General features: G+C 42.0%; 1 protein-coding gene across 1 annotated transcript in view; it reads right to left on the reverse strand.

Moving 5' to 3' along the window:
• The window catches only part of LOC132780767 (protein argonaute-3), a 95,834-nt gene that overhangs the window by 23,806 nt on the left and 45,386 nt on the right, over positions 1–26,642 (reverse strand). The window contains exons 5-12 of the mRNA XM_060784534.2: positions 23,970–24,106; positions 17,056–17,190; positions 12,438–12,525; positions 12,161–12,308; positions 10,228–10,347; positions 8,117–8,239; positions 5,787–5,920; positions 3,961–4,145 (exon numbers count right to left, since the gene is read on the reverse strand). Of these exons, the coding sequence (XP_060640517.1) occupies positions 3,961–4,145; positions 5,787–5,920; positions 8,117–8,239; positions 10,228–10,347; positions 12,161–12,308; positions 12,438–12,525; positions 17,056–17,190; positions 23,970–24,106 (1,070 nt within the window). The remainder of the gene's footprint in view (positions 1–3,960; positions 4,146–5,786; positions 5,921–8,116; positions 8,240–10,227; positions 10,348–12,160; positions 12,309–12,437; positions 12,526–17,055; positions 17,191–23,969; positions 24,107–26,642) is intronic.

Here is a 26,642-nt window from a genome sequence, read left to right on the forward strand (position 1 = left end):
TACCGCCAAAACAGTTCCGGCCCAGCTTATCTATCCGAACGTATCTCTCCTTATGAACCTTCTAGGAATTTGAGATCGTCTGAGGAGGCCCTGCTCTCAACCCCGCCTGCCTCACAGGCACGTTTGGCGAGGATGAGAGACAGGGCCTTCTCAGTGGTGGCCCCTTGGCTGTGGAACTCCCTTCCCAGAGATATCAGATTGGCCCCCTCCCTCCTGACCTTTCGAAAACAAGTGAAAACCTGGCTCTTTGAGCAAGCGTTTGGAGCTGCAGCATGATCAGTTAACACAAAATCGTAATACGAACATGGAACGGCTAAGACTATGTAAACAGATGAGGAATTTGGATTGGAAGACATTGGTTTTTATTGGTTTTATGGATTTTATATGTATTTCTGATGTGTTTTAATTATTTTTATTGCTATACTAGCTGTCCCCTGCCACGCGTTGCTGTGGCCCAGTCTGTGTATATGTGTTTTGTGTGTGAATATATGTGTGTATCTGTGTGTATATATTTGTGTATATATGGTTGTGTATGCGTTGTAATGTATTTTTTATTTTTTGGCTTTTTAAGTCACTTCCACAGTGTTTTTTAGCGTTTTTATGTGTTAGACGGTTGAGGGTTGTTAGACGTATTGTGTCCAAATTTGATGTCAGTTTGCCCACTGGTTTTTGAGTTCTGTTAATCCCACAAACGAACATTACATTTTTATTTATATAGATTTACATTATGATTAATAACAGTAGCAAAATTACAGTTATAAAGTAGCAACGAAAATAATGTTATGGTCGGAGGTCACCACAACATGAGGAACTGTATTAACGGGTCGGGGCATTAGAAGGTTGAGAAACACTGATCAATATAAAGGGAGTGAGCAATGGTGACACCAAAACATGGAAACAACAATGTGAAAAATGTCTCTAGATTTTCCAATGTGACTCTATGGTCAACTTCCCCGTGTCAGACTGGGAAACCAAAAAAATTTCAGAGGAAACACCTCTCTAGAAATCTCTAGGTCTTCCAATGAGATTTTATGATCAACTACCTGTACCCGCCACGCGTTGCTGTGGCCAACCTTCCCTCCCTCTTTCTCTCCTTCTTTCCCTCCTTCCCTTTTCTTCTTTCCTTCTCTCCTTCCTTCCTTCTCTACCTCTTTCCTTCCTCCCTTTTTCTTTTCCTTTCCTTTCTCTTTCTTCCTTCTCTGCCTCTTTCCTTCCTCCCTTTTGTCTTTCTTTCCCTCTCTCTTTCTCTTTCTTCCTTTGCTCCCTTTCCTTCCTTTCCTTTTTTTTCTTTCCTTCTCTCCTTCCTTCTTTCTCTACCCATTTCTTTCCATCCCTCTTCTTTTCCGCTTTCTCCCCTTTCTTCCTTCTCTACCTCTTTCCTTCCTTCCTTCTCTCCTTCCTTCTCTCCTTCCTTCCTTCCTTCTTTCTTTTCCCCTTCCCTCCCTCCCTCTTCCTTCCCTTTTTTCTGTATGTCATTTATCTTTTCGTCATTTATCTTTTGGGGGGTTGTAAGTTCTTTCCACTGTTTTTTTTTGGGGGGGGGGTTGTGAGTGACGGACACTCATTGGTCTATTAGCGTTGCTGTGGCCAACCTTCTCTCCCTTTCTCTCTCTCTCCTTCCTTCCTTCCTTTTTTCTTTCCTCCCTCCTCCCTTTTCTTTGCCTTCTTTCTCTCCTTTCTTCCTTCTCTACCTCTTTCTTTCCTCCCTTCCTTTGCTCTTTGCTTCCATCCTTCCTTCTCTCTTTCCTTCTTTCTTTCCCGCCCTCTTTCTCTCTTTTCTTCCTCTTTCCTTCCTTCCCTTCTCTACCTTTTGCCTGGGCACCGGCAGGAAGGGAGCTTTGCTGTAGCCTTCAGCCTTGCTGGGCGGGCGTGGGGAAGGCGGGAGGCACTTTTCGAGGCAGGCCTCGCTCTCCCAGCGCCACCTTTTCTTCTTTCTGCCATGGCTGCAGGGTGCCTTCCCTGTTTGGTGGGTGGGCACACAGGCAGGGTCATATGGAAGGCGCCCTGTGGCTGTAGGCAGAAGGAAGGGGCCAATGTGGGTGAGCAAGGCCCACCTCAAAAGGTGCCTCCCACCCCTGCCAGGCCCTGCAAGGCTGAGGGCTGCCAAGCTCCCTTCTCATCGGTGGCCAGGCAAGGGAAGGTGAAGCCTGGCGAGCAGCGTCCACATGGAGCAGCCACCCGCCCGCCTCTCCAGGGGGAAAAGAAGGAGAGGTCTGTGTTTGGTGGGGCTGACAAAGAGAGGAAGTAGACTGGGAGAGAGGGAAGGAAGGAGGGCCCACACATGGAAAGGGACTCCATGGCGAGGCTTCTCTTCCCTCACAACGGTTGGTGCTTCATTCTTCTCGCGTAATGGGGAGAGGGGCTTTTGTGCATGCTCTGTAAGGCATTTTTTAAAGTTATTTCCCCTTCATTTTTTACGTTTTTTGTTTGAAAGACATAGATCGGATTAGAATGTGTTTTGCTGCCAAATTTGGTGTCATTTTGTCCAGTGGTTTTTTAGTTCTGTTAATCTCACAAACGAACATTACATTTTTTATTTATATAGATTTCTGTTGTGCTGGAGGATGGTCTCTAGGTTAAAATATGGCCATTTTAATTCATTTTCTTTTTACTTTTGCAGGGTGATTAGGGAGGGCTGACTGTATTCCATAATTATTTTATTTATTTATTTATTTATTTATTTATTTATTTACTTTGCTTATATACCGCAGTTCTCAGCCCAGGGGCGACTCACTGTGGTGTACAACATAGAAAAAACAAGGTGCAAAATACAAGACACAGTATAAAATAATCCACAATTCATCAATATCAAAAAACATCCTCATCAAAAACATCATCATTACTACAAAAGCCATTCCGTGTCGTCTCATCGTCAAAACCACAATCCAGTATCATTTTCCATTGTTCCATTCCTATGGTCAATTACCAATCATTGCACTTGTTCAAACGCCTTCTTAAACAGCCAGGTCTTTAATTTCCTGCGGAATATCATCAGGGAGGGAGCTAGTCTGATGTCCACGGGGAGGGTGTTCCACAGCCGAGGAGCCACCACCGAGAAGGCCCTATCTCTCGTCCCCGCCAGCCGTGCCTGTGAAGCAGGCGGGATCGAGAGCAGGGCCTCCCCGGAAGATCTCAAAGTCCTTGTGGGCTCATAGGTCGAGAGGCAGTCAGTTAGGTATCTTGGGCCGGAACCATTTAGGGCTTTATAGGCCAATGCCACCACCTTGAATTGAGCCCGGTATCAGATCGGCAGCCAGTGGAGCTGGTACAGCAGGGGGGTTGTATGCTCCCTGCGTCCCGCTCCTGTTAGTATCATGGCTGCCGCACGTTGGATCAGTTGGAGCTTCCAGGCCATCTTCAAAGGCAACCCCACGTAGAGAGCGTTGCAGTAGTCTAAACAGGATGTAACCAGAGCGTGGACTACCGTGGCCAAGTCAGACTTCCCAAGGTACGGGCGCACCTTCAACACAATCCCTCCTAGAATTATAGAATCACTGAGTTGGAAGGGACACGTGGGCCATTGAGTCCACCCCCATTCTGCCAAAAAGCAAAAAAATCGCATTCAAAGCACCCTTGACAGATGACCATGCAGCCTCTGCTTAAAAGTCTCCAAAGAAGGAGCCTCTACCACGCCACGGGGCAATGAAGAAGTTTATTGCTCTTATTCCAATCTTATTTCTCCTCCTCTGGCCTGTCCACAACACATGAAAGTTTGTTAACAGTCACGTATGGTTTATGCTATTTAAACTGTAACTCATTTAACTGCTACTAGCAATGGTGACATCATAGAATCATAGAGTTGGAAAAGACCACATGGAATATCATTCTAGTCCAACCCCATGCCATGCAGGAAAAGAACGATAAAACCACCCCCTATGGATGCCTTAAGCAAGGTCATCTAATATGTAATTAACCCAAAGGGAGCTGCTTGTTTGCTTTATTATTTTTATTATTATTTACCATATACTGGCGTCTTCCCAGGTAAGATGACGATGATGAGCTGGAGCCCAGAATATGTGTTTTTAAGGTGTCGGAACATGGGCTCCACGCTGTCAGCACCTTGTGCATATTTACAGAAGCACGGCTGGCCCTGGATTGGCATCCCTGCATCCTTGGAGATTTTACGCAGCTGGTCTGTAAAACCCCTGGCAACGAAACGAGAACTTTATTAACACTCACACTCTCAACTAGCACATATCAATCCACACACACCATTCTCCCATACTAATAAATCACACATTTAATTCTCTCTATAGTGAGAACATGCATCATATTTCACAGTTACAGTGGCACTGCCACTAAGTACAATACTACAAACAAGGATTTTTTTAACGTAGTATTTGACGGCAGCTTAAATTGTAGTTTTAAATCCCCATGAAAGATTATTACCGTATATACTTGAGTATAAGCCGACCTGAAAATAAGCTGAGGCACCTAATTTTACCACAATAACCTGGGAAAACTTATTAACTCGACTATAAGTTGAGAGTGGGAAATGCAGCATACTAATACATTTACATTAATTGAGGCATCAGGACAGGCCCGTAGCCAGGATTTCATTTTTTTGGGGGGGGGGCTGAATTTTTTTCAGGGGGGTTTCGGGGGGGGCTGAGTTTCGGGGGGGCCTGAGTTTCGGGGGGGGGGGCTGAGTCTGAGTGAAAGAGGGTCTAGCCTAGCAAACCTTTTGTATCATTACCCCAATACCCCCATGCATATGGGATATATTGAGTATGGTGATCACATCATGATATGAATAAACATAACAGTTTAAGTAATGCACCAGTAAGGCCTTTTCGCGAACCACCATGAGAATTTGGGGGGGGGGGGCTGAAGCCCCTCGAGCCCCCCCCCCCCCCCCGGGCTACATGCCTGCATCAGGAGGTTAAATGTTTTTGAGTATTTAAGATAAGACTGTCCAACTCTGATTAAACCATTATTCTAACCTTCTTCAATGTAAATGTGCGTACGTACACTTCTAATAATAAGAGAGTAGAATAATAAATGTAATCAATATAATAATAGAGTAAAATAATGGAAATATAATAACAGTAATAATAGAATAAAATAATAAATTTAATAATAATAGAGTAAAATAATAAATGTTATCATCATAATGAGTAAAATAATAAAATAATAGAGTAAAATAATGTAAATGTATTAACAATAGAGCAAAATAATAAATGTAGAAATAATAATAGAGTAAAAATAAATGTAATAATAAATAGAGTAAAATAATAAATGTAATAAAAATAATAATAGCACAAAATAATGAAAATTTAATAATAATAATAAATAGAGTAAAATAATAAATGTAATAATAATAATAATAATAATAATAATAACAGTAAAATAATAAATAACTTTACTCGAGTATAAGCCGAAGAGGGCTTTTTTAGCCTAAAAAAGGGCTGAAAAATTGGGCTTATACTCAAGTATATATGGTACATCTGCTGTGGTTAATAGTGGTGCTAACAAAGCACTGTCTGGCAAAGGAGGGTAAATATCTCACAGAAGTACCACTCCTTGGATTCCACAGCAGTGCGCCATGGCAATTAAAGTGGTGTCACACTGCACTGATTCTACAGTGTAGATGCACCTGCTGCCTCAGCCACAGATAAGGGCATTACATATGTATAGGATCTTATAGCAATGTTTGAGATCCCTGGGCACAATGGTATGTCAGGGGAAGAGCCTGATTATTCTGGATGGACAATGCCTGATGGAACAGGCTTGAATGGAACAATATACTCAAAATCACCCACTCATTGCCTGAACAAATGGCTTACTTTAAGATTTCTTCACGACACTGCCTCTGTGTTGCAAAGCAAGCAATGGCCCACATCTTGATTTCCACACCCGTATGAAACTGTTTTCCACGCATATCCCACACACCATGGCTTGGTGTTGCCACTGTTCGATTCTAGGGAAAGAAATACCAAAAATGACATAACATGGATACCAAGATTCTAAAAATTTACACTATCTGTAACTTTTATGTCATAATTGCTTGTTTCACCTAGGGAGTCAAGGCAGCTCATGAATTAAAATGTTACACTATAATACAGTACGCTGGGCTCTTGTCATCCCCTGAGGTTTAGTTCTATCAAAAAAAGAGATCAGATTAGTCTGGCATGACTTGTTTTTGATAAATCCGTGTTGACTAATAGTGATGACCACATTCCTTTCTAAGTTTTTTTTTTTTGTCGAGTCAGGAGCGACCTGAGAAACTGCAAGTTGCTTATGGTGTGAGAGAATTGGCCGTCTGCAAGGACGTTGCCCAGGGGACGCCTGGATGATTTTTTGATGTTTTATCATCCTTGTGGGAGGCTTCTCTCACGTCCCCGCATGAGGAGCTGGAGCTGATAGAGGGAACTCATCGGCCTCTCCCCGGATTCAAACCTACGACCCGTCGGTCTTCAGTCCTGCCGGCACAGGGGTTTAACCCACTGCACCACCGGGGGCTTCTCCTTTCTAAGTGTCTGCAGACCACTTCCTTAATGATATTTTCCAGAATCTTGCCTGGTATCGACGTGAGACTTATCGGATGATAATTGTTTAGGTCATCCTTTTTTCCCTTCTTGAAGATAAGGACCATATTTGCCCTCCTCCAATCTGCTGGGACTTCTCCCGTTCTCCAAGAACTCTAAAAGATGATTGCCAATGGTTCCAAAATTACTTCTGCTAGTTCAATACTCTTAGATGTAGTTGATCCGTCCCTGGAGATTGAATTCTTTTAGAGTGGCCAGGTATTCCTGGACGACTTGTTTCCTTATTTGGGGTTGGATTTCCCCTAATTTCATCCACTCCATGTTGCTGAGGTTGAGGACAGCTTTCTTTTTGTGAGAAGCCTGAGGCAAAGAAGGCATTAAGTAATTCTGCCTTTTCCCTATCCCATGCCAGCATTTCCCCATCTTCTTCTCGCAGAGGCCCTATTATTTATTATTATTTATTATTTACAATATTTGTATACCGCTCTTCTCAGCCCTCGGGCGACTCAGAGCGGTTCACAATAGCAAAATTCAATGCTTTAAACATCATAAAACAGTTTAAAATAATTAAAACAATAGCATTATAACAATAAATTAAACATCATATAACATCTCATATCGTCTCAATAGTTAAAACCAAGATCCAGTCTCATCATCTAATTGTTCCATATTCCTATATACGTTACACTGCCTATTCAAATGCCTGCTTGGACAACCAGGTCTTCACTTTCCTCCGAAATGCTAACAGGAAGGGGGCCGATCTAATTTCTGTAGGAAGGGCATTCCACAGCCGAGGACCTATCACCTCCTTGTTCTTCCTTTTTCTACCACGTAAGCAAAGAAGCCCTTTCTATTGTTTATAATGTCCCTTGCAAGCCTGAGCTCGTTTTGCACTTTACCCTTGCGAACGTTTTCCCTACAGCAGTTGGTTATTTGTTTGAATTCTTCTTTGGTGATTTCTCCCCTTTTCCACTTCTTGTGGAAAAGATAAATAAAAGCAGGGTGTCCACAATGTACTGGTGGCAGAGGCCTTCAAACAATCTCCTTTAGAGTTCCACATACACTCTAAATAGTATAAAGTATAAATCAAGAATATGGAGGTCACCACAAATGAATACTGCTTATTGCCCGAATTTTCCAGAACCATCCTTTGAAGCTGTTCCTCCAAGAAGTACATTGCCAAAAACACCCAAGACGATACCATGCCCAGTGGTACTGAAAGTTACCAAGAGGTCCAGTGGAACTAACAGGGACAAATCCTTCCTATCCATTTTCCAGCTGACATCAACCACTGAGTAACAAAGGCACCTCTGTCCCATTCACCATGTCTCAAGCCAGAAAGGAAATAGAGCTAGATAATCAATTTCCTTTGGGAATCTCTAGAGTTGGAGAACGCTACTACAATCCAGGGCTTTGCATAGAAACGGAACACTGCGAACTGCCCTGAGTCCTTTTCGGAGTTGAGAAGGGCAGTATAAAAATACCGCAAATAAATAAATACCGGAGAATAGAATACTGGGGTCATAGTACAGTTACATAAATTCAAAATAACAAAACCAAGACAGAACTATAAGCTAAAGTAACAAACCATCTAGTATTACATCAACGTGGAAATAAGGGTTTCTTACTCTTCCTCCATATTGCAGCATGGGGGCTGGGAGCACACGTCCCGTCACATGGGCCATTTCATCACGAACTTTAAACTGAAATTCCTGAACAAATGGGTCAGCATCATAATTTGCACTTCTCACCTGGAACAAAAAAAAAATCCATGTTAAGAAGAGGAATTTGTAACTCCAGAGGTGTTAGGTAGCTCATCTATAAATCTACAGTCCAAACCAGAATTCAGCACCATGTTCAATATACAGAACAATGTTCTTTTGTGACTCCTGAAGGCTGCTTTCAATCAGACACCATTCATGACATTTTCCATTATTTTTATTTTCCATACCTTTTCTGGAGACATCAATAATAATACTGATGATTATTATGATTATGATTATTTATGGACCACCTCTCCTTGCAGCTGGAGGCACAGTTTAAACAGCGAAGTGAAACAAAGAACTATTCAAACACACATAACAAACACAGGTAAATGAAGCTTAAAATTTATCAAATTATCGAATTTTATGCAGGTAAAATTCACAAGTTAAAATAGACTGGGTAGGCCTGCTGGAAGAGATAGGACTTCAGTTGTCTTAAATTTTGACAACCGATTTAGCTGTCAGATCTCTTCTGCAGGTCATTCCAGTTGTGGGGCAGCCAGTGAAAAGGTCCTCTGGGTCACAGTCGCCGGTCGGGTTCTGGCTGGATGGATTGGGACAGCGAGAAGATCCAACCAGTCCATACTTCAGGAAATAAAGCCTGAGTGCTCATTGGAGGGAAGAATAGTAGAGGCCAAGATGAAGTACTTCGGCCACATCATGAGAAGAAAGGAAAGTTTAGAGAAGACAATTACTGTATATACTCGAGTATAAGCCTAGTTTTTCAGCCCCTTTTTTAGGCTGAAAAAGCTGCCCTCAGCTTATACTCAGTCAAAGTTATTTATTATTTTACTCTGCTATTACTATTATTTTATTACATTTATTATTTTCTTCTATTATTGGTATTATTACATTTGCATTATTTTACTCTATTATTATTTTATTACATTTATTTTACTCTATTATTTTCATTATTACATTTATTATTTTACTTTAGTATTATTGTTATTACATTTATTATTTTACTCTATTATTGGCATCATTACATTTGAATTATTTTACTCTATTATTATTTTATTACATTTGTTTTACTCTATTTATTATTATTCTTATTACATTTATTTTTTTACTTCATTATTGTTGTTATTACATTTATTATTTTACTTTCTTTTTTATTATTGGAAGGATACGTAAGCACTGAAAAAGGTTAGAGTAATGTTTTAATCAAAGTTGGCCAGTCTTATTTTAAATTACAGTTTTATGTAAACATTGAAAAACATTTAACCTACTGTTTCCTCACTTAATGTAATTTTATTGGTATCTATATTTATTTTGTATTACCAGTAGCTGCTGCTATTTCCCACCCTCGACTTATATTCGAGTCAATAAGTTTTCCCATTTTTGGTGGTAAAATTAGGTGCCTCGGTTTATATTCGGGTCGGCTTATACTCGAGTATATACGGTATGCTGGGGAAAATAGAACGAAAAAGGAAGAAGGGGCCGACCAAGGGCAAGATGGATGGATGGGATCCTTGAAGTGACTGGCTTGACCTTGAAGGAGCTGGGGGTGGTGATGGCTGACAGGGAGCTCTGGCGTGGGCTGGTCCATGAGGTCACGAAGTCGGAAATGACTGAACGAATGAACAACAAGAGGACCTAAGGGTCCTAAAGGGTGGATTGTGCAGGGGACAGCGATCCTGTAGCTAACCTGGCCCCAACCCATGTAGGGCTTTAAAGGTCAAAACCAACACTTTGTACTTTGCCCAGAAATGATATTTTTGTTTATACTTGGGCCCTATCTCCAAGATATCCTATTATGTATGTACATGCAATCACAGCATTTCAAAAAAATTAAATAAATAAAAACCCAAAACACTTCTGGTCCCAAGTATTGCAAATAAGGGTTACTCAATCTTATTAATTTGTGATGGCGTCAAAAATGAAACAAGGGAACAAATCAGGGAAAGATCAAATTTTATCTTCATTGAACCATTAAGGACACACAAAGGTCCCTTGTGATCCAAGACTAAACTAACCAGCCTGCTGATTTCTTCCTGTCTATCCGGAGCAGATCTTGCCGTCGCTTTTATCATCGTTGATGTTTGATTGTCTGTTAATTTCTTGATACATCGCTGGCCTGCCACAATGTTACAAACCTGTGGAAATAGGACATGTTAGTCACATGATGAGACCAAAACTTGAAATATAGACATAAATCAAGTCTTCATCTTAACACTGGGTAAGTCCTCATCCTGAATACAATTTTATATGAAGTGAGGATATGGCCTACAATGAATGAAAAATAAAATAAAATGTTGTTTTCATATGTAGGCTTATTCAAGATTAATATGTCTGTACTTGTTTGTTTTACTGAGGTATTGAATGTTTGCCTTTTGTATGTTGGAATCCGCCCTATGTTGTTGTCCCCCCTTGAGATAGGGTGGAATATAAAGTTTCTTCTTCTTCTTCTTCTTCTTCTTATTATTATTATTATTAGAAACACAACAAGATGAGTCCACAGCAGACAAGATCACTCTGCTGGCGGTTGTATTGGATCACACGTCGGACACTTCCCAAGTGTCTAGGACTGTGTGATGTATCAGCGAATGATGGGTGCAGATCCCAGTAAGGTGGCCTTTTGCAGATGAAGGATGGTAATTTTGTCAGCGCCGATTGTGTTTAAGTGCAGGCCAAGGTCTTTAGGCACCGCATCCAGTGTGCCAATCACCACTGGGACCACCTTGACTGGCTTGTGCCAGAGTCTTTGCAGTTCGATCTTTAAATCCTCATATCGTGTCAGCTTTTCCAGTTGTTTCTCTTCAATCCTGCTGTCACCTGGGATAGTGACATTGACAGTCCACAATTTGTTTTTTTACACAATTGTGAGGACAGGAGTATTATGCTCCAAAACTCTGTCTGTCTGAATCCGGAAGTCCCAGAGGGGTTTGGCGTGTTCATTCTCTGTAACTTTTTCCGGCTTGTGATCCCACCAGTTCTTTGTCGCAGGCAGATGGTATTTGTGGCACAAGTTCCAATGAATCATATTATTATTATTATTATTATTATTATTATTATTATTATTATTTGATACACAAGATTAGTTTCACCCACATCTATGGCAGGCATCCTCAGAGGTTGTGAGGTTTGTTGGAAACAAGGCAAGTGGGGGTTATATATCTGTGGAATGTCCAGGGTGGGGGACAGAACTCTTGTCTGTTGGAGGCAAGTGTGAATAGCATTGAATAGCCTTGCAGCTTCACAGCTTGACTGCTTCTCGCCTGGGGGAATCCTTTATTGGGAAGTGATTAGCTGGCCCTGATTGTTTCTTGTCTGGAATTCCTGTTTTTGAGTGTTGTTCTTGCTTTGCCTGCCATTGATGTGGGCGAAACAACAGGAAAGAATGCTTCTGGAACATGGCCATACAGCCTAGAAAATTCACAGCAACCCAGCCTTATGGTTGCCTCCAAAGGGCTGTTGAATCCATGGAAGAAAAATCAGTGGATACAGAGGTCCAACTATTATAGTTTTTATATAGTAGTTGGAGCTCTTTAGTTTTTACCTAATTTGGGCCCCAGATATTATTGAACAACTCCCATCACTTTTGATTATCCACCATGCAGACTGGGGACAATAGGAATTACAGTCCAGAAGCCCTTGTGGCTCTGATGTTGCGGAAAGCTTAAAGGACATTTTAAAGCCTATCTATAAGCCTAGTATCTAAATTCAGACCCCATTCTCCTGACTAAACAGAACAAATTGAGGGATTCCAGAGGTTACTGTATCACAACTCCCATAAATTCTAGTCATGATATCTAATGATGAGGAATACAGGAGTTGTTGTCCAGGATCTGGAAGGCCACATAAAATGACATGCAGGCCAGGGTGGATTCTGCCCATGGGCCTCGAGTTTGACAAGTGTGATATAAAAGAAAGATATCAAGCATCACTCAAAAGTTTCGCAACAATTACTTCAAGAGGCAGGTAGGTGTGTTTCTGCTCCTGTCCCACTTGTAGGCAAGGAAGGTGAGGATATTTCAGCTGGAGGTTGTACTTTTCTCTGAAGTACTGTGCCACCGTTCTTTCCACAGTCTGGCCATTTTCTAATTGCAACGGGAAACTGAAAAGAGAAAATGCACTCTCACAAAAGCCGAAAAGAGAGAATGATCTTAATTCTAGTACGATTTTCTGCAGGAAACAGGGGTCACGATCAACTGGTACATGCTTACAGCCGCAGACGTTTGCTTACGTTTGATGACTGGCAGGTCTCCGTGTAACATTGCAGACACGGTACTTCCTTCTCATTGTTCCACAATGAGTCACTTCAACCTTCAGACCTATTTGAAAACAATGGGGGAGAAAGAACGCCAATGTCAAAGCATGCCTGTCCCCAAAGGTTTGTGTGGTAAACACATATTCGACTCATAACAGCCTGAAAGTGGATTTAAATATAGATATCTCTGAATGACTCGTTTTGATACAATAAGAGAGTCCAAGTGTGATAGCAGGTTTATTCTTATCAAGGCACAATTTTTAGGAAGCGTGACACACACTGGATGCTTATGAGTTCATACATAAAAGAAAGAGTCTAAAACGTAGGGAGGAGGGAGCAAACCAGTTTTCTACTGCCCTGGAGACAAGGACACAGAACAATGGCTTCAAAATACAGGAAAGGAGATTCCACCTGAACATTAGGAAGAACTTCCTGACTGTGAAAGCTGTTCATAAGTGGAACTCTCTCCTCCAAAGTGTGGTGGAGGCTCCTTCTTTGGAGGCTTTTAAGCAGAGGCTGGGTGGCCATCTGCCAGGGATGCTTTGAATGCGATTTTCCTGCTTCTTGGACTGGATGGCCCATAAGGTCTCTTCCAACTCTGATTCTAAGCCAGGCATGGACAAACTTGGGTGCCCTATGGCGGGCTGGAAAGAAGAGGGTTCTCCCCAAGCCCCCTCACTTTCCTGCTCTTCCTCTTTTCTGTCAGAGGCAGAAGTGAAGGAAAGACCGGAAACATTTGGATCCCAAAAGAGTTGGTTTTGGTCAGGATGAGATGGTGGACAGGAGAGAAAAAGTGTATCCATTTGACCCCCTTAATTTCCTACCTCTAATATAGAATCCTAGAGCTGGAAGACACCCCCAAGAGCCATCCAGTCTAATCACCTGCCATACAAGAAGGCACAATCAAAGCACTCCTAATGGATAGCCTCTGCAGAAAAGCCTCCAGAGAAGGCGTCTCCACCACACTCCGAGGCAGCCAGTATGTCACTCTCCAACAGCTCTTACTTTCAGAAAGTTCTTAGTAATCTTTTCTGTCAAGTCTCTTTCCCTGCCATTTGAGACCACTGCTCCCTTGTGACCTGGTCTCTACAGCAGCACAAAGTCAGTTCCCCCCACCTCCTCCTCAATGGGACACCCTTTTAAATCTTGAAACATGGTCCTCATATTACCTCTCTACCTTCTCCCAGCTAAATATCCCCCAGGAGGAAAGAGGGAAGGAAAAAGAAAAGGAAGGAAGAGAGGAAAAGAAGGATGGAAGGAAGGGTGGAAGAGAATTGAGGGAAGGAAGGGGGCAGGGAGGGAGGGAAGGAAGAAAGAGAGAAGAAAGGAAGAACAAGAAAGGAAGGAAGGAATAAGTGAGAGAGGGAAGGAGGAATAATAATAATAATAATAATAATAATAATAATAATAATACTTTATTTATACCCCGCCACCCTCCCCAAGGGACCCGGAGCAGCTTACATGAGGCCAAGCCCAACAACACATCAAAAACAAGCAATAATAAAACAACAAGCAATAAACAATACAATCAATATAACGCACAAGTAGACAATAACACACAAAACTTTAAAAAGCTATGGCTGGACCAGATGTAATAGTTAAAACTTTAAAAATAAATGCTGGACATGAGCAGAGATGTATCTATTAGAAGGGTTTTAAATCAAAAGTAAAGAGCAACCCAACGGGTAATTAAAGTGCTTCTCAGAGTATTTGCAGGGGATTGTTTCCTTTATTCAGGGAAGGCACACTGGAACAGCCATGTTTTCAGGCTCCTCCTAAAGACTGCCAATGTGGGGGCTTGTCTGATATCCTTGGGGAATGAGTTCCAGAGTCGGGGGGCCACCATAGAGAAGGCCCTCCCCCTCGTCCCCACCAATTGCGCCTGCAAGGGAGGTGGGGGCAAGAGCAGGGTCTCCCCAGATGAACGAAGAGATCATGTGGGTTCGTATACAGAAATGCGGTCACGCAGGTAGGCAGGTCCCAAACCATTCAGGAATTTGTAGGTCAGAACCTGCACCTTGAATTGGGACTGAAAAATGAATGGCAGCCAATGGAGCTCCTTAAACGGGGGGGGGGGGGGGGGGGGGTTGAACACTCCCTGTAAGTCGTCCCAGTAAGTAACCTGGCTGCTGCCTGCTGGACCAACTGAAATTTCCGAGCCGTCTTCAAGGGCAGCCCCACGTAGAGTGCATTACAGTAATCCAATCTGAGGTGACCACCCTGGTCAGATCAGACTTCACATGGTACAGTCGCAACTTAGTTGTGCGAAGGCCCTCCCAGCCACTGCCGACGCCTGAGCTTCAAGCGTTAGCGATGAACCTAGGAGGACACCCAAGCTGCGGACCTGAGCCTTCAGGGGGAGTGCAACCCCATCAAGCACAGGTTGCCACCCTATACCCCGATCCGGCTTATGATTGACCAGGAGGACCTCTGTCTTGGAAGGAAAGAAGGAAGGAAAGGAAGGAAGGAAGGACAAAAGGGTTGACGGGAAGGGAAGGGAAAGGAAGAAAGAGGGAGGTAAGGAAGCAAGGGAGGGAGGAAAGGAGGAAGGAAAGAGAGAAGGAAGGAAGGATAGAATGGTGAGAGAGAGGAGGGCTTGAGGTTTGCCCATACCTGTTCTAAGCCGTAAGTGGATCCAAAAGCCCAGCCTGTAATTTCAGAGGGCCCCTCTCCACATTTTATTTTGCATGCACGCACACAGGTATACCTAAGCTTTATCTAATATTCAACAAACTACAAGGGTGAGTCAAAAAGTTTTCCGCACTCTGGCTGTAGAATTTATTTGAATCAACTTTCAGAAAAGACCAATTCATCTTTTTCAACATAATGTCCCTGTTTTTCAATACAATTTTTCATCTGTCAACAAGATTATGTATTCCCTTATTTAAAATGTTTTAGGTTGAGCTGCGAGCCACAAATGTACTGCTGCACTGCTTCAGACATGAATCTTTCTCCTCTTTCAGGGGACCAAACGGGTGACAGTCCAAGAACGAGGCAACACCATGGCAATAGAAAAGATGCTTTACCACTTCAAAACAACGTTTTTGGAAATTATTATTATTATTATTATTAACTGCATTTGTATACCGCTTTTCTCACCCCTGGGGGGACTCAAAGTGGTTTACAACATAATAAATGGCAAATTCAATGCCTCACATATATATATATATAAATATCACATATCTAAATCAATAACATATAACTAGATAAAAACCATTAAAACTATAAAAACAACAAACATAGAAATAAGCATGAATCGCCTTTGGGCTGATATGGGCAGGGTAGAAATAGCGTAAATAAATAAATATATAAATAAACATATTATTGCTGCAATTAACAATGTAGACCCCTTCTCGTCTCCCCCTCCCCACTCCCCAACTCTCTCTCCATAGCGTTTCAGCCCTTCTTTTTATACCCTCCCTGCTCCCCCTCCCCCCATCCCAACAAACACGAAGTTATTTAGGTATAACATTATGATTTTTTTTTGTCATGTCAGGAGCAACTTGAGAAACTGCAAGTCGCTTCTGGTGTGAGAGAATTGGCCGTCTGCAAGGACGTTGCCCAGGGGATGACCAGATGAATTGATGTTTTTATCATGCTTGTGGGAGGCTTCTCTCATGTCCCCGCATGAGGAGCTGGAGCTGATAGAGGGAGCTCATCCGCCTCTCCCCGGATTCGAACCTGCGACCTGTCGGTCTTCAGTCCTGCCAGCACAGGGGTTTAACTGTGCCACCGGGGGCTCCATATAACATAAATAACTTTGTATAACAATAACACAAAGTTATTTGTGTTGACAGTATGGGCAGCGGTGTGCAGACGTGCATTGCCACACAACAACACAATGCATCTGGATAGCAGTCCTCTGTGTCTTGTCTGAATTTGAGGCTTTACTCCTTCAGTGAGCATCTCACTGTATTAAGAACTGTTGATCGCTGAACCTTTTTTCTGATAATGTTCCAATATTGCCCTTCTTTTGTGCAAATTAGCCATTTTTTCTTTCACTGCAGTTTCAAATAAACTGACGTAACACTTTCAAAACTGCACAGCATTGAATGGGGAGACAATGTCCTCATAGCGAAAGTGCTGATAAGTTTTAATATAACCAGAGTGTGGATATTTTTTGACTCAACCTCGTGCATGGCTTTGCTTTTGAATATCTAATGAAATTGACAGATATCTTCCTCATTAAAAAGTCAACATAGAAAAGAAACCGGATAACAAAAAACTTTTATGCACTCGGTTTATTGCACTCCCAAAGCCCAAATAAGGATGCTGGTTCTCATGAAACACAGATTATGATTCCCAGTGATAGAAGGATCTGTTCACAAGGTAACCCCAAATTATATTGATAAGGGAGGCACCCCTGGATTTAATAGAATAGGTGTTTTTGAGGTTAAAAATGAAGAAATATGCCAGAATTCACATGCATTACCAGAACATGCATTATGTATAAATCAGTACAGATGTGCTACAAAAGATGAAGAGTTATGGTATGAATTTTTGACATTCACGTAAGAGAGTTTGAGGGCAGAAAAGAGTACTGAAAATATTGTGGGTTGCTCTCTAGGGTTCATTTGCTCTGTTTTCTACTTACCCTTTATCTCTTTGGTGAATTTTACCCGGTGAGAATCAGTCAGAGGTCGCGGTTGTTCATCAATGTTGTGAATGTCAAGAACTTCACACATGAACTGAATGACAGGTTGTGCTTTGTAGAAGGCAGTGGCAGAAACTAAAAAGAGAAAATGTTTAAAGAGACAGATAAGGAAGTGGATGTTCTCCAAAGCCGTTCTTTCCTGGAGAGCAGAAAAGACAATTTTTTTTGCAAGAGTTTGGTTCTCTACCTGTAAGTATGAAGTTTGAGACTTTTCCATCCCATGTTTGACTTCATATTTATATGAAAAGGCGTATCAAATTTAGCTTTACATTTTCAATTACACTTTTTCAATATTTGGTTTAGAAAAATTTTAGAAATCTAGATCTTTATGAAACTACAGGTTCAAAACACATGGTTAAACAATGGTTAAACAATATTTTCAATATTTGATTTAGAAAAAAATTAGAAATCTAGATCTTTATGAAACTACAGGTTCAAAACACATGGTTAAACAATGGTTAAACATTCTTCCATTTGTTTATGATTAAACAAATGGAAGAATGTAAAGTAGGCAGTTTGAATTCAAGTAATAATAAATAAGATTTATGTTTATTTAATCAAACATGCCTTTTTAATTCCAACAAGATCCAGTATTCTTCAAATGACTTCTGACATCAGAAAGAACCAAATATCACGGTATATTGTACATCTGCATTCACACTTAGTTTTGAGCTTAGCATGTCATCTTAACTAATCAGAAATCCAAAGCAACTCTGAAGTTCTGCCATTATATTATTATTATTATTATTATTATTATTATTATTAGATACATAACAAGATTAGTACACAGCAAATAAGATCACTATGCTGGCTGTTGTATTTGATCACACGTTGGACACTTCCCAAGTGTCTAGGACTGTGTGATGTATCGGTGAATAATGCGTGCAGATCTGAGTTGTGTGGCCTTTTGCAGCTGACAGATGGTGACTTTGTCAATGCAGATTGTTTTCAAGTGCAGGCCATGGTCTTTAGCACTGCACCCAGTGTGCTGACCACCTGGTCTCAGTGGTGATCGGTACACTGGGTGCAGTGCCTAAATACCTTGGCCTGAACTACCTATTATTATTATTCTCATTATTCACAATCAATTAGAAGCAAAATGGCCCAATAAATCTAAATTCTAAAACAAGAACTACATAATAACCCAACCCATAATTTCCTCCATCCCTGCCAACACAAAATAACAACTAGCTTCTATCCTCCCATATTTAAAAATAACATAAAACAATGAAATAATGCAAATTAAAAAAATTATTAAAAACATAGCTGACATTTCCTGTGCTCAAGCTATCTATTTTTTCAATGAATGCTCATTATGCAATAGTTTACAACAGAAAAAGAATATAATCTGTGTAACACATACATTCAGCATGATATGTACTAAAGCAGCATTTAGGAGTATCTGAAAGTTTACTGCATTAGAAATGGTTAACAAAGTCATGATGAATACATTCCCACCTTTGCTGTACTGACTGGACACAAGGCACACATTGGGAGCACTTTCCATACAGCAAAATTACTAGACTGTGAAACAGTTAATGAGATATTTCTGAGGTTCCCAGGCCTCGAGCGCACCAAACAGAATGTTCCCCATACAAATACAACAAAACATTCTTCAGATATGCGTCACCACCAGCTCCCTGCCAACTTTACATGGCTCACGCTCGATGCCTGCAGATGCCAATGAACTGAATGGCCACAAATGGTCGAGACCCAACCCCGGCAAAGCCCCAACCTGCGGCAGTTTGTCACCATGGTGAGCATTTGCCAAGCCAATTGGAAGAGATTTTGTAAGTACTCTGTGGTGAAAGGACAGAGCTTAAGACGTTTCAGAAGACTTCTTGCCCAAATTTCCAAACAAGTTAGAGCGAAGTGATTCTCCCACATCATAGGCTTAAATTCCTAGGCATAACAAGCTAAAAATGAATGAGCACTTTGCCTGTCACCTTTCAGCTTTGGTTGATTTAAAGCAGGGGTCCTCAAACTTTTTAAACAGCGGGCCACGTCACAGCCCCTCAAACTGCTGGAGGGCCAGATTATAATTTGGAAAAAAAATTGAATGAATTCCTGTGCACTCTGCATATATCTTATTTGTAGTGCAAAAGCAGTTAAAAACAATACAATAATTAAAACGAGGAACAATTTTAACAAATATAAACTTATTAGTATTTCAATGGGAAGTGTGGGCCTGCTTTTGGCTGATGCAATAGGATTGTTGTTGTTGTGTGCTTTCAAGTTGTTTCAGACTTAGGTTGACCCTGAGCGAGGGCCAGGTAAATGATCTTGGAAGGCCGTATCCGGCCGCCAGGCCTTAGTTTGAGGATCCCTGATTTAAAGCATACAGATTAGTCGTGTGAATTCGGGATAATGCTTGATCTGTTTTGTGTTCCAGCTTTCGGTGGAGGCCTCGATCCGTTTCTACTGAGCATCCCGAAATTAGGAGGGCAGATTTTTGTTTTCAGTGCTGAATGATCAGTTTTCTTTTGGAGCATTATTTGTGCAGGTGGGGAGCTTACCACCCAGGCTCCCCTTCCCAATGCGTGCTTTTGGAGGGGTTTGCCTCACCTTCATCTGGGGAGTCAAAAGGGCTCCCTGGTTGGGGTTGAAGACCCATCGTGTTTGCTGCCGGTGGTCTTGCTCCACAAACCATAGCCCCAAAACACCCAGGCCTATAAGGGCCTGCATCTGAGTGCCAAGTAAGCTGCGCTCCTTACTTGGCATTCGGCTTCAGGCCCTGGCAGGCCTGGGCGCTTTAATAAAATAATAATAAAACTTTATTTATACCCCGCTACCATCTCCCCAAGGGACTCGGCACAGCTTACATGAGGCCAAGCCCAACAGCACATCAAAAACAACAAGCAATAATAAAATAACAATCAATAACCAAAAATAAACAATACAATTAATATAACTCATAAGTAGACAATAACACACAAGAGTTTAAAAACCTATGGCTGGGCCAAATGTAATACTTAAAACTTTAAAAATAAATGCTGGACATGAGCAGAGGATGTAGCTATTTGGAGGGTTTTAAATCAAAAGTAAAGAGCAACCCAATGGGTAATTAAAGTGCTTCTCAGAGTGTTTGCGGGGGATTGTTTCCTTTATTCAGGGAAGGTACACTGGAACAGCCATGTTTTCAGGCCAATGTGGGGGCTTGTCTGATATCCTTGGAGAGTGAGTTCCAGAGTCAAGGGGCAACCATGGAGAAGGCCCTTTCTCTCGTCCTCACCAATCGCACCTGTGAGGGAGGTGGGAGCGAGAGCAGGGCCTCCCCAGATGAACGAAGAGATTGTGCAGGTTCGTACACAGAAATGTGATCACGCAGGTAGGCGGGTCCCAAACTATTCAGGGCTTTGTAGGTCAGAACCTGCACCTTGAATTGGGGTCGGAAAATGAACGGCAGCCAATGGAGCTCCTTAAACAGGGGGTTGACCGCTCCCTGTAAGTCGCCCCAGTAAGTAACCTGGCTGCCGCCCGCTGGACCAATTGAAATTTCAGAGCTGTCTTCAAGGGCAGCCCCACGTAGAGTACATTACAGTAATCCAATCTGGAGGTGACTAAGGCTTTGGGCCTATGCGCATGGCAATTGATCCGAAAAACAGGTTTAGAGCTGGTACCCACTCCCACCTGCCTTTTGTATCAAGTTTATTTTCGTTTCAGGAGGGGTCTTCCCATTCCGTGCCATCCGAATGGATGGAAAGAACCCGAAACACGAATCAAACGGATGATACCGATACTGGGCCCATGATTAACACAGATAAAATGAAGGCAAGGAGTTAGGGACCAATTAATTCTATAGAACCACATAACTTTTAAAATAACTTGTTAAATCTCCTTCTATCATCTAATCCAGTGGTTCTCAACCTGGGGTCCCCAGATGTTTTTGGCCTACAACTCCCAGAAATCTCAGCCAGTTTATCAGCTGTTAGGATTTCTGGGAGTTGTAGGCCAAAAACATCTGGGGACCCCAGGTTGAGAATCACTGATCTAATCAAACCTGAAATCAGTGGTCTATATTTGAACATAGCTGTTTCCAACCTATGGAAAGACAAATCTACCATAGTTTTCTTTACCGAATTTGTTTTTAGGCTAAGAAAGCATAATTTGCACTCAATGGGTTTCCCATGACTGAGCAGAGATTCAAATACAGGTCTGCAGACCCATAATATAATGCTTAAACTCCTAAAAACACTGGCTCATTAACTCCAAATGGCTTCAGTGTTTACCTGGCTTATACACCTGCCACTACCTGGACTTTCTGCACATAAAACCATTAAGATGGTCCTCTGTTTCCCATTCTTGCCAAACTACATTTGGCATCAGGGAAAATATTAAGGGTATATTCAGGTAAATAATTATAGTGTTGCCTGTGGTTTCAGGGTTTTTTTTAATTGTATCAGAAGCGACTTGAGAATGAATATACTGCAAGTCGCCTCTGATGTGAGAGTATTGGCTGTCTACAAGAATGTTGCCCAGGGGATGCCCAGATGTGTTACCATCCTGTGGTATATTTCTCTCATGTCCCCGTATGGGAAGCTGGGGCTGACAGATGGGAGCTCAACCCATTTTGTGGATTAAAACTGCTGACCTTCAGGTGTTCAGGTCAGTAGTTCAGCCGGCACTAGGGTTTAACCCATTGTGCCACCGCAGCTCAGTTTAAAGATTATCCAATATTCTTCCTCGATATTTGGTTTTAAGCCATTACTTGCTTTTACTGATTTGGCATCACTTAAATGTAAACTGCCAACAAAATTAAAGTAACCAATTTTGCAAAAGGAAACACCAGGTAAAACACCAATAATTTTCCTATTCAAATCAAATGTGTTCTTTATACAAGAGACAGCAGTGTTATGAAAGAAGTGGGCGGAAATATGGTACAACTCAGAGACTGACCACTAAGAACCCATGACTACTGACTTCCCTGAAAAAAAAAGTATCATAATCTGATTCATAAGGGGGACATGAGAGACGCCTCCCCGCAGGATTGCAAGACATCCGGCGTCCCCTGGGCAACGTCTTCGTAGATGGCTGATTCTCTCATTCCAGAAGCGAATTGCAAAAAGTGGGCGCTCGAAACAATATCATTCGAAAGCTGACTGGCACAACCTGGGGATCACAACCAGATACAGTGAAGACATCTGCCCTTGCGCTGTGCTACTCGGCTGCTGAGTATGTATGCCCAGTGTGGAACACATCTCACCACTCTAAAACAGTGGATGCGGCTCTTAATGAGACATGCCACATTATCACGGGGTGTCTGCACCCTACACTACTGCAGAAATTACACTTTTTTTGTCGTGTCAGGCGCGACTTGAGAAACTGCAAGTCGCTTCTGGTGTGAGAGAATTGGCCATCTGCAAGGACGTTGCTCAGGGGACGCCTGGATGATTTGATGTTTTTATCATCCTTGTGGGAGGCTTCTCTCATATCCCCGCATGAGGAGCTGGAGCTGATAGAGGGAGCTCATCCGCCTCTCCCCGAATTCGAACCTGCAACCTGTTGGTCTTCAGTCCTGCCGGCACAGGGGTTTAACCCACTGCTCCACCGGGGGCTCCTTAGAAATTACACTGTTTAGCCGGTATTGCACCACTTGACATCCGCCGGGGAGTAGCAACCAATAGTGAAAGGACCAAGGCAGTGACATCTCCGGCCCACCGCATTTGGGTATCAGCCAGCACGCCAACGACTTAAATCAAGAAATAGTTTCCTAAGATCTACAGAGACATTCGCTGGAACACCTCAGCAAGCGAGAGTCCAAAAGTGGCAGGCTCAAACCCAGAACCTCAATCAATGGCTGATACCAAATGAGAGACTCCCCCCCGGACACACAGAAGACTGGCCGACTTGGAAGGGGCTGAACAGACTGCGCTCTGGCACCACGAGATGCAGAGCCAACCTTAAGAAATGGGGCCACAAAGTGGAATCCACAACATGCGAGTGTGAAGAGCAAACCACAGACCACCGACTGCAATGCAACCTGAGCCCTACCACATGCACAATCAAGGACCTTCTTGCAGCAACACTAGAGGCACTCCAAGTGGCCAGCTACTGGTCAAAGGACATTTAATAGAATACCAAGCCTGGAAACTTTGTGTTTTGTTTGTTTGTTTTTAATGCAATACAACTGTTTTGGTTGTGGAGTGCGGAGAAGAGCAAACCACAGACCACCGACTGCAATGCAACCTGAGCCCTGCCACATGCACAATGGAGGACCTTCTTGCAGCAACACCAGAGGCACTCCAAGTGGCCAGATACTGGTCAAAGGACATTTAATAGAATACCAAGCCTGGAAACTTTGTGTTTTGTTTGTTTGTTTTTAATGCAATACAACTGTTTTAGTTCACTCCTGACATGACAAATAAATAAATACGGTCACTTATGCCTTCACTTTTAAGATGCAAGAATGCAATCTCGCTTTATTTAAACACTAAACCACAGGATTACAGTGAAGGATTTACTCCATTCAAGCGAAATCCATCCACTCCTGGTTTAGGGAAGACTAAGAGTCAGATTAAAGAGCAACAGGGAGGAAAGTGATCACGACTTGCAGTTCAAATGTGACAACACAGTTTGGAAGTGCCTCAAATATATATTCCTTCACCTCCACCAAATGAATTAACCTGAAAGTCCTTTAGGCACAGAGACTTGTTTAGCCACATGTGTCTTTCAACTCAAGGAAAAAGTGTGTAGGCCATAAAACAAAGGCAACAGACTTAACCTGTACTCTAAAGTGAGACTTATAAAACCAAGCATTTTAATTTCCAAACACAATTGCGAAAAAGGTAACAGTTCTACAAACTGACACAACTCCTTTCATTTATGCCATCACGTACACAGCTCTGTTGTCTTACCATCTATGTTTAGCATCATTTTCCACATTGCAGGCCGAACAGACTGATGGAATCCGAACCATACTTCCCGGCCACCTCCCAAGGGATGGTCATAACCTTCTGGAGCAGAGAAAAAAGAGCGGCCTACAGGTGTATACCTGTGTAAAAACAAGGAGTCAAATTATACTACTGTTGCTCATACAGATTCTTCTTCAAACAGTCTATATAAATAAAAATGCAATGTTCGTTTGTGGGATAAACATAACTCAAAAACCACTGGACAGATTGCCACCAAATTTGGACACAATACACCCACAACCCTAAGCAGTGACTACCACTCAAAAATGGATTTTGTCATTTGGGAGTTGTAGTTGCTGGGATTTACAGTTCACCTACAATAAAAGAGCATTTTGAACCCCACCAACGATGGAATTGAACCAAACTTGGCACACAGAACTCCCACAACCAACAGAAAATTCTGGGTTTGGTGGGCATTGACCTTGAGTTTAGGAGTCGTAGTTCACCTACATCCAAAGAGCACTGTGGACTCAAACAATGATGGATCTGGACCAAATTTGGCACAAGCACTCAATCCGCCCAAATATGAACAAATGATGGAGATGGACCAAACTTAGCATGAATATTCCATATGCCCAAATGTGAACACTGGCGGAGTGTGAGGAAATAGACCTTGACATTTGGGAGTTGTAGTTGCTAGGATTTATAGTTCACCTACAATCAAAGAGCCTTCTGAACCCCACCAACGATGGAATTGGGGCAAACTTCCCACATAGAACCCCCATACTTAAGGCCAACCAGTCCAACTCCCTTCACCAGGACAAGAAAACGTAATCAAAGCCCTCCTGATGAAGAGCCATCCAGCCATAGATAGATAGATAGATATAGATAGATAGATAGATAGATAGATAGATAGATATGATTCACACACACACAGATATAGTATCATAGATTTGAAAGGGACCCCTAAAGAAGGACAATGATATGTTGCATGTTCCAGAGTAGGCAAACTAGACAATCACCACATTAACACTGACAAAGAAACAGCAAGAAATAGTGTTTACCCACAAGCATAAAGACATTACATATATTAGAAATCAACACTTTCTCATTACTTTATTTTCCAGATCACCAGACTGGGCCACAGCAATGTGTGGCAGGGGACGGCTAGTATCTTATAAAAAGGTAATTCGGAAAGGAGTGGCTTACTGTATAGGGTCAACCTAAAAACATTTGGTTACTTAAGATGAAAGCTTCCACATTCAAAAGCCAAAGGGACAAGAAGCTGAAATGTTTATCTTGGTTGGGATGGGAAAAGGATAGTATCCAATATTTCACCATAGAGTGACAGGATAGCTTAGAGGGCAAAAGACAAGCTTTGGGACTTTAATGGCTCTCTGTTTCAAAATCCTCAAGTAGGATTGATTTTATCATTTGGGAGTTGTAGTTGCTGGGATTTATAGTTCACCTACAATCAAAGAACATTCTGAACTCTATCAACGATGGAATTGAACAAAACTTTGCACACAGAACTCCCATGATTAACAGGAAACACTGGAAGGGTTTGGTGGGCACTGGCCTTGAGTTTGAAGTTGTAGTTCACCTACATCCAGAGAGCACTGTGGACTCAAACAATGATGGATCTGGATGAAACTTGGCACGAATACTCAATATGCCCAAATGTGAACACTGATGGAGTTTGGGGAAAACAGACCTTGACATTTGGGAGTTGCAGTTGCCGGGATTTATAGTTCACCTATAATCGAAGAGCATCTTGAACCCCACCAACGATAGAATTGGGCCAAACTTCCCACCAGAACCTCCATGGTCAACAGAAAATACTGTGCTTCCTGATGGTATTTGGCAGCACCCGACACCCCTTTTCGACTCACCTAGGAGTCCTGACCCTCAAATGGAGAAACGCTGGTTTAACTCATTGTGCTACAGAGGGCTATTGGGTTGCAACCCCATTATCCCCAGTCCACATGGTGGATAACCAAAAGTGATGGGAATTGTCATTCAATAACATCTGGGGATCCATGGCAGTCAGTATTTTATTGACTACCATGTAAAATAATATACTTGGCCTTCTTTATTCATGGATTCAACGGCTATTTGAAGGCAACCACAAGGCAGATGTGACCCTCCATCAAAATGAGTTTGACACCCCTGATCTAAGTAGTGCTAGCTGAGGTTCCAGCTCTCCTCTCTTAAACCTCACTTAGATGAAGGGGATTTACTTAGTACTTTGTCAGAAGAGAAAAAAGGATGTTTTTCAAGTGTTTTTAGGAGCACAAAAAATGAGGACTTTATCAAGAAACAGCATTTTTGGTTCAGTGGTTTTGAAAGCTACTTTAATAACTTTTCTTTCTATCTGTGTAGAACTTTCTGTCCTTGAAGTGCTGCGCATACATTCTTTCACTTCTGCTTACGGCATGTACAATAGGTTTGTTTTCCCAGTTTCCATGCTGTGAGATAGAGACTCATCTTAAATTGTTTAACAACTTTGTAGCAGAGGTAGAAATTAAACTCTGGGCACCTGGTTTCATTCTTTGGTCTCTTAGGCCCCTTCCACACAGATTAATAAAATCCCACATTATCCGCTTTGAACTGGAATATATCGTAATTTATTTCATATCAAAAGCATTGCATTTGTATAAAACCAATAAAAATAGA

The sequence above is a fragment of the Anolis sagrei genome, chromosome X (genome assembly GCF_037176765.1).
Source record: "Anolis sagrei isolate rAnoSag1 chromosome X, rAnoSag1.mat, whole genome shotgun sequence".
Lineage (NCBI taxonomy): Eukaryota > Metazoa > Chordata > Lepidosauria > Squamata > Dactyloidae > Anolis > Anolis sagrei.